Genomic DNA, 17,317 nt, shown 5'->3' with positions numbered 1-17,317 from the left:
GATAATCTGTGTTTACATTCGCAGTGCCATTAAACGAACTCAGTGAAACGCGGCGGTGACACAGCCCAGTTGAAAAAAAAATTACTAGTATATGATTGAATTACAATAAAAAAAAAAATTGTTTTAACTCGATCCTTTTACCACATTATAACAAAAAAAAATATATACACGATTTACAATCAATATATAAATCGGGATCGAAAATCGGATGCATTTCAAAATGGCGCCATAACACTGTGGGGGAAGACGTAATTTTTTACATAAAAATTAAAAGTTCAATCTAATAATTAGCACATCGTAAATAATTGTGCATTACAGTTTTTACATTGAATGAGCTCTTTGACAAGCGAAACCTGATCCGCTTGATATATAGTAGGCCTATATTATGCCTGACTGTAGATTTTGATTTAGGTAACATTTCACCCGACTTTCAAACTTCGTGAAAAACAAGAAAATACAGTAAGTCATAAGAGACTATTTTATAATTTCTAGACTCCAAAATATTGATTGATTTCATCATTTAATTATATTTTATATTATGTATAATAATGAACTTGTAAATAAACAACGAAATTTTCAAAATTAATATTTTCCTGCATTTTTCCTGCACTCCGGATTCTGTCTAAACCGGCCAAATTTTATGGAACCGGTGGTAGCCGGTTTGGACAAATTATACTGTATTTCAAAGCTACATGGGATAAAAATGACATCACTGTAATTGCATCAATTCATTATATTTGCTATACGCATGTTTTACTGCATTTACAGAAATTGAATGTATGTATAAGGCAGATTACAGAACTATGTGTATATGTGACTTTCATACAAATTATAATTCAATAGATGTTGGAAGTTAAATTATAATATCATATTTTTAAGATCTTGGAAATCTATGAGAAGTTTAGACTTTTCAGTGAAATGAACTTCATGAGAGTTTCTCTCTCCTGATTTTTGCTGTTTCATTCTGACTTTTAACATACATGTTAACCTATTGTGATGAAAAAGAGGGAGATTCAGACCTCAAAAGCGGTAGCATTGCGCGCGTGTTGTTTAACGCTTTGATTATCGATATCTTTCATGTAATATACATGTATATTATAAGCCTTAAATGAAATCATGTACCTACACTAATTAATCTTAAATATCAACAGCAATAAGAAGACAGAAACACCTTAAGTTTGACATAAATTGTACAAATTCAAATATATTTCATGCTCATCATTTTGCTTGGATTGGTTGCTTTACATATAGCCTTTTGAAGAGTGATCTTTGCTGAAATAGCCTAGAAGCAATAATTCTGAATGTTCATTCAATTTTTAAACAAAACAAATGATGGCATTGTTTAATCTAGATTTAAAACAAGTTCGTATATTTCGTAGTATAAATCAGATTTCCCGCGATGATCGAAAACGAAAGTAGAGATTGCCACATGGCTTGGTTAATCGAATGATTTCTATTGACTTTATTGATAAAGTTGTGAGCTTCTGTCCTTTTAAAGACGATGTCAAATGTTTTCATTTAATTCTTAAAAGCCTTATCTCCTTTCTCATGGCAGGGATGTTGATTAATTTATCGTAACCAATGTAATCACTGGTAGTCTTATGTTGTTGTCGTTGTCAAATCCGTGCTTGAAATCTATGTACAAAAAAAGCGTTTGTATGATTCCGAGTCAAATCACGCGATATCTAGCGAGATTTTATGAGAGTGGCTTCAAAAATGGATACCCAAGCGAACCAAAAATACTTTTGTAGAAAAGCGGTAGATTTCTGAATTAAATCGGTAGGCGGGAGATGGAGTGAAAAAGCGGTAGACTCCCGCCTAAATCGGGAGAGTTAACATGTATGCTTTTAATCAATAGTCAGCTGTACAACCCTATTATGTATTAGTAATGAATACCATAAGCATTTCTCCCTCATCTCCGCTGTGCTTCAAAGACTTGAGTATCAAATTCAGCTAATCTCCTGTCCCTCGAACACATAAAAAAGCTATTTTCTGCAGCAAGTTTATAAAATATCCATTGAATTTTTCTATTTAAGGAAAGGACAGCACACTCAATTCTCCAAAAGATTTTTAAGATATATCCAATTCTTTGTATTGTGTTGTAACAGTGGTAAAGGAAAGACAAATCTTAGAGATTGGATTCTTTCCCTTCACTATTATTGTCAAGCATAAATCAATTCTATTGTCTTTTTCACAGTGTTAAAATTACAGACAAGAGGCCCATGGGCCTTATAGGTCACCTGAGCATTATGCAACAACTTTCCAGTGATTGAATTTGATTCATGTTTTAAGCCAGATGCTATGGCATTTACAATTTTGAAAGAGGCACCATTGATCATCATAACTATAATACACTTAGCAGTTGCTTAGTTTGGTTACGTAATACCCATAGGCAGGGTTGGGGAACAAAAAATGCATTTCAACTAATCAGTAATATTCAGCAATAATCAGTAGTGTCCCTACCATGACTGATCCCCTGACCCTTAGGTCTAGATCCACACATTGCACAATTTTTGAAAAGGCATCCTTGCTTTTCAAAAATATCTGATTAATACCAAGGAGCAGATTTCAAACAATTCATTCATTTTCAGTATATAACTACAGCTTCCCCCCCCCCCTCTATGGTACCCCTCACCCAGGGGCCTTGAAATTCACAATTCTGGAAGATTAGGGCCCTTGCTCATCATAACTATATAGGTAGTTCATCTGCTCAAAACCCACGAGGAGAGAAGAAAATTTTCTAAGATTTAATGTATTTTCACTATATAACCAATAGATCCCCACCCTAACACCAGAACCCCTGACCCTGGGGCCATAAAATTCAAAATTTTGGAAAAGGCATTCTTGCTCATCATAACTATGTACTTAGTTAGTTTATTTAATACCACCCTAACACCAGAACCCCTGACCCTAGGGCCATAAAATTCACAATTTTGGAAGAGGCATTCTTGCTCATCATAACTATGTACTTAGTTAGTTTATTTAATACCTAGGAGCAGAGAAGAAGATTTTCAAAGAATTCATGTATTTTCACTATATAATCAATAGAGCCCCGCCCTAACACCAGAACACCTGACCCTGGGGCCATAAAATTCAAAGTTTTGGTAGAGGCACTCTTGCTCATCATAACTATGTACTTAATTAGTTTATTTAATACCCAGGAGCAGAGAAGAAGATTTTCAAAGAAATAATGCATTTTCACTATATACTTATTTACAACTGTAGCCCCGCCCTAGCACTAGAACTCCTGACCTCAGGGCCATGATTTTCACAATTTTGGTAGAGGACTCAATGCTGATTACAATCATGCAAACAGTTTGACTGCTTAATGTACAGGAGTAAAGAAGAAAATTTCTAAAGATTTCATTAATTTTAGTGGTTTTGGCCCCACCCCTCAGGCCCCAGGGGGGCGGGGACTATAAAATTCATAATATTTGTTTCTCTTCACCCATAGATGCTGTATATCAAATTTGGTTGAAATTGGTTCAGTGGTTTCAGGGAAGAAGCTGAAAATGTTCAAATGTTAACACACGATGGACGACGGACGACGCACGGCGAGGGACAAAAACGGATAGCAATAGGTTACCTGAGTGACTCAGGTGACCTAAAAACTTGCATCAGAAGACTTACTTTTGAAGGAAATTATTTTTATATTAACAAATGATTAAGGGGTACTTATAATGAACAGTGGTCAAGAAATGACTTGTGCTCTGGACAAAGATAATACCTTCTGAACCTCATCTTATTGATACATTAATATAACTGAGTATCATTAATATAACTGAGTATCATAAACTAAATACAAATCATCAGTATTTGTATTCAACCTCTTCATACCTTATACTAATATTTTCTTAAGCATTAATATAACTTTTTATACAAGAATGAATTTTTACTAGTTGTTTCTCTACTCTCTCAAAGACTTTTCCTATCATCATTGTATCATCTTAACTTTCCCATTTGCAGTGGTTTCCTCCCAGTGTGTAAAAAGAATTTTAATCAAGGTGCATTTGTTTAACACCAATAAAAATCAAAGTACTGAAAGTACTGGGAAGCGCTAAGCATATTGATTTGAAATTTATCAGAATTATTTTGAATTTAAATTTCCTGTTCTATTGAAGTTTAAGCAATATGCTGACAGTGTGAGAGCACGCGAGCACAGTTGTTTGGTACATAATCAAATATGTGAGTCCTGAAAAGTTCCCGTTGGATTATGAAATTCAACATTGTCTCATGCCTTTTTATTTTAGGCATTTTACATATTCCTCATCTGCCAAAAGGTCAGTCAATTTCATATACATGTACCTAAAATTTCAAGAAAATGTTTCTCCGTGTAAAATATTTTCTTTCCCCTATCCCTTGTAGGAATCTATTAGAGGTAATATTTGCGTATAAATTGCAATTTATTGGAAGGGAGATGGTAACCGGGTTTTCCGATGAAATTTAGAATCTACATGTAGCTCTACATTTGATTGAAAATGTATATTTTGAAATAAATTTGAAACTTGAAAATGTCGCTAAAATTCCTCTCATTTGTGTTCAACACTGAAAGCTAGAATCTTCCGCCTTTACGAGTGTTTCAAATTGAAGATTGAAATCATGTTTGTAACATCGTCATGTGACAAAACTCTATGTAGATGAAATGAACATCCGTAGAATTAATGCCCTTTTGCCAGAGATACAAATAGGTAAATATAAATTTGAGTTTCAATATATTATAATTATTTATCTTTCGATGCTATCCTTTAATCTCCGATTTTCAAATCCATGATTTATGGCGTATTTGCAGTAACATTTGTGTTGATCTCACAATATGTTTTAATCATTTGTAAAAATTACTTTTTTACAATAAACAAATTACACTTTTCTTCTTTGGAATAAAAAAAACCCATTAAACCCCCTAAAGCATTTTTTGACTATTGTTGAAATAATTTAAAATGCTTCAATATTTTTTACGGACGCTTAATTGATGCTTTACACCACTCTTTACTTGTGTTTATATGATCTTCACTACCATGCAAAACATGCTGAGAGGAAAATTATATCTACAGCATTGTTGTGCTAGTTGAAAAGGAATATTGAAAATAATTGCTCAAAATTTTTCTGCTATATGAATGATAAATAATTCAAGAGACCAAGAAAGAAAATACATGTACAGTATTTATCTCAATCTTCATGAAGGTATACACCGTTGTTTTATTCTGTTTTTATTTAGTCTTCATTAAGAATCGGCAACACGGCTGAGGCAGATTTTTACATAAATGTTTCTTCCTTAGTTTCCTATTTCATTTATTAAACTGTTTGCTTAACATTTTATTAGCCATATTCCTGTCCATTGCTAAGAACGTTAATTAAGGTTTTAGCATCTTTCGGCACATCCTGCACACTACACACACAATTTTAAAGCACAATATTCCAAGAAATAAGTTTTATTATTTGAATGGATTCGTTGAAAACACAGCCACCACATACCCTACATGTATGTACACCCACAAACTGTTTTTCCTTTCGAATTATTTATATAATATGTTTTACCCATATGATACAAGTATAGGGTACAACACTTACACAAGTAAAGACATTAAAAAGACAGTGTATGGGTGCATCGCAGTCTGTAACTAATTGATACTTAGATGCGAAAATCAACTTCAATGATAGCTCTCAGCATGGTGCAAGACCTGTGTTAATAGGAAGGCTTGTATTAGTTACATTGACTGAAGTAAGGGTCTAGAAGAAAAAAATAATAGTTTATATGGGTATAAGTTAAATAGAACACACCATATTATGTAAGCAGTACAAAGATATTCAATTTTATTTATTTATACTGAACACTAGTAACTTGCTTCCAGTTTGAGATTTAAAACTTAATTATTAAAATCCCATTTGAGTTCTAAATTATGTACTTCCTCAATCATTATATTACATGTACATTACAAATAATATACTGCTTTTAATTAAGTATTTGCGCCATAGATGCAGCAATTGTTAGCTACATGGTACAAAAGTAATGTGTGTCAACATGATTTAAATGAACTACAATGTATAGAGAAGAGCATGATAAGAACTGCTCTTATCTACTAATTGTGGAATATTTATTTACCTAACTAATTGCCTCTTATTATTAGAAATGCGCGTAACACAGCATTGCACTAAAGAAGCATAAAGAGACTCAGGGATTTCCAGTTGCACATTTTTAGAATAACAAGTGGAGGGAGTTATCTAACTTGCTTAAAGTGGCGCTGGATCGCGAACGGAGTTAGATTTACGCTGACAGAAAGCGCTTTGCGCTGCGCTTAGCGCTTAAAAAGACTTTCCTTGATAGTTGCTGATCTACTTATTTGTTGTGAGACATTCCCTGGCAGATGATAGTTTATTTACTTGTTTTGAGACATTCCCTGGCAGTTGATGGTCTACTTACTTGCTTTAAGACATTCCCTGACAGTTGACAGTTTACTTACTTGCTTGGAGACATTCCCTGGCAGTTGATGGTCTACTTAATTGTTTTAAGACATTCCCTGAAAGTTGACAGTTTACTTACTTGCTTTGAGACATTCCCTGGCAGTTGATGGTCTACTTACTTGCTTTAAGACATTCCCTGACAGTTGACAATTTACTTACTTGCTTTGAGACATTCACTGGCAGTTGACAATCTACTTCCTTGTTTTAAGACATTCCCTGGCAATTTTCAATTTACTTACTTGGTTTGAAACATTCCCTGGCAGTTGACAGTCTTCCTACTTGTTTTGAGATATTCCCTGACAGCTGTAACTTACTTGTGAGACATTTCCGTGTGTAGGCCTGGTTGACAGTCTACCTACCTGTTTTGAGACATTCCCTGACAGTTGTCAGTACTTACTTGTCCGACATTTCCCTGTGTAGGCTTGGTTGACACGCCTCCTTTCCTCACAGCTGGCCTTTTTGAGGTAACACAGGTTTCTGTAGGTGGTGTGATCTGTTCCACAGACTAGCTGACCGTCTGAGGAACATTTATCTATACATTCACAGTACGCCTTGTCCTCCTTAACGATACAATGAGCATGGAAAGGACAGAAGCTGAGATCACAGGGAGCTAAAATACAAAATAATATATTAAAATTTCATCATCCACAATTAGGCTCTTGGCCTTCATTGACACCAAACCAAATCAAGGTAAATGTAAAATGTTATCACATATTCTGGACATACTCTATCCCAAAATTCAAAACTATCCTGCCCTGGTGCCAAAAATTTCAATCAAAAAGCATCCTAGCGAAATTACACTGTGGAGACTGAAAAACAACTGAAATATTAAGTGCTAAACACGAGGCCCAGGGGCCACAGCGCTCACCTGAGCACATCGGCTAGGAAAAAGCACATATCAGATCAGAAACCCGAAGGCTTCACAGGATTTGATCACGTGACCAACTAAAAGTTCATTTTCCAGAGAACTTTTTTAACATTGTTGTTTATTACTTATATCTACATTTGATATGCAAATAAATTTCAAGTAAAATTGCATTTATTACACGAACGGGTTGCCATATTGCTATGCTGTGACGCGCAATGACCTAAAAGTTGTTTAGTCAAAGTTAACTTATCTCACTCCAACATTTGAATGTTTACATTCATGTTTAGCAGTCCACTTCAGGAAATATCTGTATATAGTAGGGATGTCAACGAGTACCCGGTTAACCGGGTACTCGATCGAACGTCCGAGTATCGAATACTAAAATCGGTACTCGGTTACTCGGGTGTATATTTTTGAATATTTCTAATCTTATTTATTAATGCATTAAACAATCCGTTTTAAAGCGTAAAATGCTCATTGCACTTGTACATACAGTAATTAGGGTTTACTATGACTCTAAATGACCGTTATCGCCTGTGGCAGTGTTTATACAGTAATTATCGTGACCAAGTACCTGGGGTACCTGGCTTTTCTCACCTGCGGCTGCCTTCTTCCCTTATTTTTTGTTTGGCTTTAATTATTTGTTTTCACTGAACATCGTTTAAGATCCATTATGTTTAAATAAATTAGATAATTTTGTCAATTCTCCGAGAAGCCGTAAATTCTCGGGAAAAGAGCGGATGATATTACACGTGCGATTGTTGATATGGTTGTGTTTGATTACATGCCAATACAACTGGCTGAAGGCAAAGACTTTAAAAAAAAAATGATGTCCATCGTTGCATCAAACTACAAAATACCGTCCCGTAATACTATATAAATCTCGGATCGAACAAGTGTACTAAAATCGTAAATCCGCTCTATTAGGAGAACTTGATCAAGTTCAAGTTGATACTGTACGTAGCTCTGACGACTGATACCTGGTCGTCAAACGCGACAAGGAGTTACATTATACAATTACGCAGCAGATTATTTTTTAAAACAAAAACACTGTGAACAACTTATGATTTTATTTCTTGTGTTTATCTGATAAATAAATTGAATTTAAAAATTGTTATATTAAATTTCATCGGGCACGAAGTGCTCATCATTATTACAACAGAAATACATTTACGGATAAGCTAACCTCCTATAAGTGCATCTGGTTTTATTTCTAAGAGAGTTTACAATGTTTTACAGTCTTCAATTTACTTACACTTTTACCGAGTACCCGGGTACTCGATCGGAAAAACGTCCGATTAACCGAGTATTGAAAATTGACCGATTTGACTTCCCTAGTATATAGTGAAAGAACAATGATCACTGCTGAGAATAATCTAACTATTTCAAAAGTTCTAACAATACTTGAAGTCAAAAGCGGTGGTATCGCCTGTTTTAGTTTACATAACTTTAAAGGAATTTCAGGTTAAAAAGATACATTCTGTTTTTGGCATTATAGTATTCAAAACTTTATTCACATCAATAGAAAATTTATTGTACATCTCGTGATTGAAAAATATCCATATTGTTTATCGTTTTATCCTTTTCACCATTATTAACTTTGAAATGTTCCAAAACAAGTTGCACCGTGACAGATAAATGTTGACAAAATATCACCTCGCTCTATGGTTCGGTCGCGCTATGACCTCTGACCCCCAAATAACATGCACACAGAATTGAACACATTTTCTCTTCAATAGGTTCATCTAAGAAAGATATTTGCAAATATAAATATTTGATAATATTTAGGATACAATTATATATTTCCATTTCTAGTTTTCTTCTCTGTGATAACTCTTTGAAAGTTAGCAGAGTTGATTTCTTGTCATAATGATAATTTCTACCGGAATGTAAATTAGGCAGGTTGATAGGTCGGGAGCTAAGGAGGCCTAAAACACATGCAAATATCGTGCGCATTTGTCTCTTGTGTTTGACGCTAAGGAGGCCAAATATGCATGTAAATCTAGTGCAGCTGCATTTTTGTTTGACATCAGTGGGTGAGGACTATTGAAGTTGACATGAGATTCATCGTGTAATTTAAATATACAGTGGACCCTCATTTATCCGGACGGTTTGGTTCCCAGTCAATTTGTCCGGATATGTGAAGCATCCGGATATCTGAATCACCAATTAAACAAGACAAAATAACATTTAAAAAATTTGATCCGATGAAAAATCGTCCGGATACTGAAGCATCCGGATATCTGGCGTCCGGATATCTGAAGGTCCACTGTATGTCTACATATTTTTAATATCTAAATCTACAATTTTATTTCACAATGAAATGGAAATATAAGGAATCACTGTCTAGTTAGTATAGTATGCCAGGGACATCAACAATAGTGGGAAACGTTGGATAATTTATGCATAAAGGGCGAAGCCCGTTATGCATAAATTATCCAATGTTTCCCACTATCGTTGATGTCCCTGGCATACTATACCAACTAGACAGTGATTCCTTAATTATGTATTGATGTATTTGGTAAACTCCGATACCTGGTGCCTGTTTTAGCAAAAAACCCAAGGTTCATTCATTGATCAAAAAGACATTAATTTTACTATAATTAAACAGGCTTTTTAAAAAAAACTGAGAGCCCCTTGTATCTAGATAAGTTTGTAATTAGCTGATGACACAGCAATTTTGCATTCTTTAACTAAATGTCATCTAATATCAAGGTTTTTTAAAACTAATGAATTTCAAAGATGAAAGGCCCGTTAACCAATGTCAAGGATTCTGTCAGCCTTTTAATAGAGAGCGACAGTCGTAGTCATTAAGTGAAACAACTCTTACATTAATTTAATGGAAATTGTCTTCCCAACAAAAAAAATTACAATGAAAAACCAAGTCATGGAAAAAAACAGGAAATGAAATAGAAAGTCACAAAAAAATACCGCAATATGAATATTGTACGTCATTTACATAGAGATGCCGAGAAACAATTGCTTCGACTCACACAGCATTATCTGATTAATCTCAGATCAGGGAAACCATTTAACCCACTCACAATGAATTAAATCAAAAATATTAATAACTTTCTCAATACATTTATTTTTTCTGTGTGTTCTCTCTGTAGCCATTAGCTGGAGGAAATCAGAAGGCAGCGCGCGGATTAGGAGACCCGATTAGACGGACGGACTTGATGCTCACAGCGATTGCCAATTACCACTGGACTTAAAAAGCCTGGAACACAAAACTAGAAACTGGACTGACCTACTATACAATATTAGATACACCAACAAAACACCAATTATCTTATGTGTTTTACTCATAGGACTACAGGACAAGTCTACATACTGTATAGCAGGTTAAAATCGCGGTCGGAAAAGATCGCGATTTGTTCAATTTTCAGCAAATCGCGGTAGTTTGAATTCGCGGAAAAGGAAAAACCATAAATTTCTTAAACAGTACTTGCAAGCATTTTGCTGTAGGAATATATTGTCTGAACTACTATTTCTCGTCTCTGTAGTACAATATTAAAGTCTGTAATGTATATTGCGCATATCAGACAGAAAAGTAAAGTCTATATATTGTGGCGATTTTGATCCCGATTGCATAATAAAGAAACACCGGACTGATCCCGATTTGAAGTCAAAATAATGCTACGCATTTAATATTTTAAATTTCCAGGTCCAAATCAGAAAAAAAATTATACCGTAGTAAAAATGTTGAACTTTTAATTGAAATTAATTAATTGTCGTTACCCTGTTTACTAAGTAAATGCCTTGATTAAAGGTAATGACTGAGTGATACGCACGGGTGAAATTAAACAAGCATGTTTTATTAGATAATTACATCGCACGTCTACTAGATGGCAAATTTAATCGTTAGCCATAGAAATGAATAACTAATTAATAAGCTTTAAAACAGCAACAACTACGTGTTTATAATTGATCCAGACACTCGCATAATTATAAAGACAGTCTACATCTAATCACAGAAAACAATAAAATTTCAATTTATCCTTATAAAACTTTTTAAGAATTATTCACTGTATGTTGAATTCGCGGAATTTCATTTTCCGCGAATATAGCGAAAATTAACTCCGCGAGTTAATTTCCTGCTGTACAGTAGTCCATCAAAGACTAAATTTGAGGCTTGCGACAGAAAGTAAATACTGAGTAAAAACTTCCTTGAAATTAAAAATGTTCAAAACTTGCTTGAAATCTAAGATAAAAAGTACTATCATGTTAAAGGTGTATTAGGTAAAAATGTAATAGTACAATTCTAAGTTAACCTTGGACTTTCAGTATGGCGTGGCATTCTCGGCGCTACGTAATAAGTGTCCATCAAATGGCCAAGAGATTCTCATTGGTTAAGAAGTTAATAACAACAGGATTTTTAAATTGCTGTTGACAACCATGAGATGACTTAAGCTCCACATCTTTCCCATACCGACTTCTATCCCATGTGAACGAAAGCTGTGTAAATTTCAGACGGTAATTATGTAATGTCAAGAATGCCACGCATTATAATTACTGAAAGTCCAAGGTCAACTGAGAATTGTACTATCTAATTCTTGGTCATAATGTATATGCATGATGTATTATACCCATACATCTTTGTAACTCTGTCTATAGATAGCTCCGGGAATGGAAATTTGGCAATAGCTCAATCATTGAAAGTTTTGACAATTCTGGTCACTTTGTGGACCCGTTTTTGGTTATAAACTTTGTCCTTACAGACTACCCAGTCTATGTATTGATAGTTGGATACATGAATTGACACAAACATGGATTACAATCAATTTCAGGACTTTGAGTTACAAATTGCAATACACGTATGGTCTACACTTACCATTAATTTGATGCTGCAGTACTTCAACAGTATCACATTAATCAATGCCTGTTTTAATTTGTACTAATCAAGTCAACTAAATGAATTGACTTTCTTCATTGCTTTCTATCAGAGGAATCAATGTCTGTTAATATGTCTTAGAGGACTACATTTATTTGCTGCCTTCTGTCCTTCTGGTTCTAAGAGAGACACAATAACTACAAAATATCCTTGATGTGGCTACATCTGATATCCCCGATTGCCCAGGTAATTGCGGTCCAGAGACAAGTGGATTAAACAAGTGGCTTTCTCATTTATCACTCTTTAATCTCTGGCAGATTCCTCATTAAGGAGGTAATACTTTTTTTCTGGAGTGTTACTTCACATCAGCGAACCGAGAGCTCGCCCCTATCTGAGGACGTGCTCGCCTCGTCAGACTTTAATGGCTCGGTGACAACTCATCACTCCCCTCCGACAATCCCTCCATCAGCGAGACACAGATTGCATAAACCCCAAAGATTCTCCTCCAAGTCAAACTCTCCAGTGAAACTTCTGTTGACAGTTTAAGAGCATCAACATATTTCTAATCAAAGGTTTGTCGATCGATACTTCCATGACAAACAGATATAAATTTTATGACCGTCAAGCTGCGATTTTTTATTAACAATATTGCAATATGCTCAATAACTGATTCTTCCCTCACCAGTAAAAGTAAAAACATAGGTAATCAAAGATTACAAAGCTCACCTCGACGAATGTTATCAGTTTAGGTAATGCAAATCTCACATCATATTTTCTTAACAGTTGGTTTTTTATTCTGACAATAATATTCAAGCAAGTTCTGTTCAAATAGGTCTTAAAATTCAGTGGAGATTGTCCTGTTCCAAAAAATTTAACCTCGTCACTTGTTTGGAAAATGTGGGTCAGATCCAGCATCCGAAGCAAGTTTCGATTGTCCATCCTTAGATGCATCATCCATGCAAGTTTGGTCCAGACAGGGCTTATAGTTACTTAGGAATAATCTAGTCACTAATCTGGTAAATGTAGGTCACATCCAGCATCCGAAGCAAGTCTGGTAGTGTCCATCCCTAGATGCATTATCCATGCAAGTTTGGTCCAGACAGGGCTTATAGTTACTTGGGAATGGACCTGCTCCAAAAACTTTACCCTGGTCACTCATCTGGAAAATGTAGGTCACATCCAGCATCCGAAGCAAGTCTGGTAGTGTCCATCCCTAGATGCATCATCCATGCAAGTTTGGTCCGGGTAGGGCTTATAGTTCCTTGGGAATGGACCTGCTCCAAAAACTTTAACCTGGTCACTCATCTGGAAAACGTAGGTCAGATCCAGCATCCGAAGCAAGTCTGGTAGTGTCCATCCCTAGATGCATAATCCATGAGAGTTTGGTCCAGGTAGGGCTTATAGTTACTTGGGAATGGACCTGCTCCTAAAACTTTAACCGGGACCCTGACGCTAACGCCAACGCCGGGGGTATAGCATAAGCTCATCTCGACTTCGTCGAGGTGAGCGAATAAAAGATATGGAGATAACAAACTATATTTAAGGTCATACGCAACGTAGTTTGCACTTTACTAGGTTCTTCCCTGGAGTTGAAGAGTTCCACTAAAAGAAGGACCCGTGTGCAACACTTTCAATGTCTATGTATGGATTTGTACACCTCTTCTAAAACAAATTTTAATGAAAAAAAATCTGGAATTTATGTTTTGTAATTTTTGTACATTTTTCTTTGAATAATGCAAAAAATTTCATAATTTGATATCTTTTCAAAACCCCTGGTAACGCATTCTGATTTTTTGTCTACGAACATGTAATGTTATTATAAGTTTAAATATAGAATACCTTGAAAAATTATCAGTAGGTAAGGTACCTTGCGTATGTCCTTAAGCTCAAAAGTCTATAAAACAATACAAATCAGAAGCAGAGGAAACATGGACCTCTTAAACATCAGAGGTGGATCAGGTGCCATAGACGAGTTAGCATCCGCTGCCGACCAGTCACAACTGCCATGTGCTTCTTGTCATGATCAAGAAATGACGGAAAAATCCATCAACAACTTAAAGAGTAATTAATGGCCTAACTATTAGTATTGTAAATGTCAGTCACAATTTGACTTAATGATAAATTGTATTTGCTGACAAGGTCATTGCATCATCTATAGAACTTAGGGAATGAGGACTTTAAACCAAACTGTTGATATTCTTGTTTCATCAACTTGTTTGGCAATAGCTTCTTTTAGAAATTGTTCATACAAAGAGCTTGCTCTTGCATATCAAATCAACTGAGCGATATAAAAATATATTTATATTTGATATATATTGGAGTCTTACAAGCAAAACTCATCAAAATCGACCTTCCCTTCATGAAATGTGTTGTAAAAACACTAATTCTTGCTGACCTGTTGTGAGATACAGTAAATAAACATCCAGAAAAAAATCAAAACTATCAATAACGCTTCTCCAAATATGTTGCTAAATTTCAAGATTACAGTGTTTTTAAATCTCACAATTGCCCGATTAGCTTGGGCGTCTCATCTGCTTATGACATCACAGCCTATGACACTGTGTTCCAAACAAGAAGCCAATGGGCCATATGGCTTACCTGAATCACTTTGACCCTGCTGTATTTTATTAGATTTTCAGATTTTCCCCCTGTAATATTCCACTTCCCTACTATGGTTCCACCTTATCCCAAGGGGGGCATGAATTGAACAATTCAGAATCTACACTACCTCAGCTCAGGCTTCCACATAAGTTTCAGGGTTAGGGTCTGCTTTATTGGTCCAGTGGTTTTTGAGAAGAAGACTTTTAAAGATTTTTCCTATATGTTTAATGTTTGACAAACTTTGATTCCCTGTTGTGGACTCAGCCTAATTTAGAATCTACACTTTAAAACCAACTTTGGCTAAAATTGGCCCAGTCATTTTGGAAAAGAATTTGAAAATTTATGAGCACAGTTTAAAGACTGATGGATAGGTGTACTTGCTGATAGTTGATGAGTGGTCAGAAAAGCTCACTAGAGCTTTCAGCTCAGGTGAGCTAATAAGACAAAGGAAAATGGAAATCAAAGAAAACAAGAGGCCCATGGGCCACATCGCTCACCCGAGAAGCTTTGACCATTCTGTTCTTTACCAGATTTCCCCCTTGTTATACATAATGCATCCCCACCCTACCCCACTGATCATAATTTAGACATTTTGAAATCTACACTACCATGAACTTTCCATGGGCACATTTTATTCAACAGAAAAAAGATTTTCAAAGATTTTTCCTATATATTTCTATGTAAAACTGTAACAAAAAATAACAAAGTTCCAATAAACTTCTTGTTTTCAAAATTTTTCCCAATATTTCTATATAAATTTGATAGTTATTGGAATCTACATTATCACCAAATCACAAGTGTGGAAGAAGATTTTCATTTTTCCTATATATTTCTATATAAAACTTTGATTCGTGGTGGCCCCGCCCTTCCCCCGGGGGTCATGATTTGAACAATTTAAACAATTAAGTTGTGATTTCTTGAGAAGAAGATTTTCAAAGATTTTTCCTATATCTTTCTATGTGTATGCCATGTTTGAACAATGTCTACACTATACCAGGATGTTCCCTGTATTTTCATTGGTTAAAGAACCCTATATATTTCATTAGAAATAAACAACAAATCACAACGCGTGTTGCAAGCAAATTTTTTAGTATTATTGTCTTTTCTTGATAAAAGATTAAACAATTTAAAAAGAATGCTTTGTACCAAGTTTGGTCAAAATTGGCCCAGTGGTTCTTGACTCGAAAATGTGAAAAGTTTACAGACCAGAATGCGGAAGGGCAGACGGACGGACGACGGACAAAATGTGATCAGAAAAGCTCACTTGAGCCTTCGGCTCAGGTGAGCTAAAAAGTAATTAACATCTGATTTATATAGTGTTTTAGCTGAATATGAAAAGAAAATTTTTGCTTCACACATGTGAAAAGTAAAAATTCCTGTCACACTCATAAAATAAACACCAAATTCAATTTACTTGAAGCATTGATTATTCTTTATGTAACTTGTATACCAATTCCTTATGGAATAATACTCTTAATCTCAAAAAATCTTTCATCATTAAAGCTCAAGGGTATAGGCTAAGGCTTAGAGCTATATTTTATATGAAATATATGGAGATAACCAACAGTATTCAAGCTTGAAAGTCCATAAAACAATACAAAATAGGAGCAGAGCAAACATGAACCTCCAAAATATCAGAGGTGGGATCAGGTGCCATGGAAGAGTGAGCATCCTCTGCCGACTGGTCATGATTGGGAAATTTTTAAATCAGAGATTACAGAGCTCACAACGAATGTGTATAAGGCAAATTAAACACAATTATATCCAAAAATGCAAAATTTATGCAATTTTGATATAGACCTATATAAAACTTAAAACTCAAAATGTATAGCATCTGAAGCAAGATTGAGAGTTTTCATCCCTTGATGCATCATTTGTGCAACTTTGGTTTATATAAGCCTTATAGTTTCTTGGTGATAGACCTGCACCCATAACTTTTATGAGGTCTGTTATCTGGAAAATGTATGTCGAATTCAGCATCTGAAGCAAGTCCATTAGTGTGCATCCTAAGATGTATCATCCATCAAGTTTGTTCAAATAGAGCAAAGTTATTGGAAAAAACCTGTATAAAAAACTAACCTTTTCACTATAAAATGTAGGTCAGATTCAGCTTCTGAAGCCAGCCAAGTGTTTATGTACCATTGCAAGTTTGGTCATTATAGTCTTACTTGTAAATTTTTTTTTAATAATTAATGTATGCAAGTTTTTTTATAGGGTTCATAGTACCTTGGAAATGAAACCTGCACCAAAAATTTTAACCTGTTCACTCAACCGGAAAATGTAGGTCAGATTCAGCATCCGAAGAAAGTCTTGTAATATGCATCTTAAGATGGACCATCCAGGCAAGTTTGGTCATTATATGTCTCATAGTAACTTGGAAATGAAACCTGCACAAAAAACTTTATCCTGTTCATCAACCGGAAAATGTGAGATTCAGCATCCGGCAAGACTGGTAGTAATCCTAAGATGTACCAATGCAAGTTTGGTCATGTATAGAAACTTGGAAATGAAGCCTGCACCAAAAATTTTAACCTGTTCACTCAACAAAATGTATA

General features: G+C 35.0%; 1 protein-coding gene across 1 annotated transcript in view; it reads right to left on the bottom strand.

Annotated features, from left to right (window-relative positions):
• LOC134272320 (agrin-like) overlaps positions 1-17,317 on the bottom strand; it is a 103,173-nt gene that overhangs the window by 63,413 nt on the left and 22,443 nt on the right. Inside the window, exons 3-4 of the mRNA XM_062754566.1 lie at positions 6,866-7,069; positions 6,783-6,798 (exon numbers count right to left, since the gene is read on the bottom strand). Coding sequence (XP_062610550.1) covers positions 6,783-6,798; positions 6,866-7,069 — 220 coding nt within the window. The remainder of the gene's footprint in view (positions 1-6,782; positions 6,799-6,865; positions 7,070-17,317) is intronic.

The sequence above is a fragment of the Saccostrea cucullata genome, unplaced genomic scaffold, assembly GCF_032062105.1.
Source record: "Saccostrea cucullata isolate Sc308-1 unplaced genomic scaffold, CSIRO_AGI_Scuc_v1 ctg922, whole genome shotgun sequence".
NCBI classification, from domain to species: Eukaryota; Metazoa; Mollusca; class Bivalvia; order Ostreida; family Ostreidae; genus Saccostrea; species Saccostrea cuccullata.
This window is presented reverse-complemented; position numbering and strand designations above follow the sequence as displayed.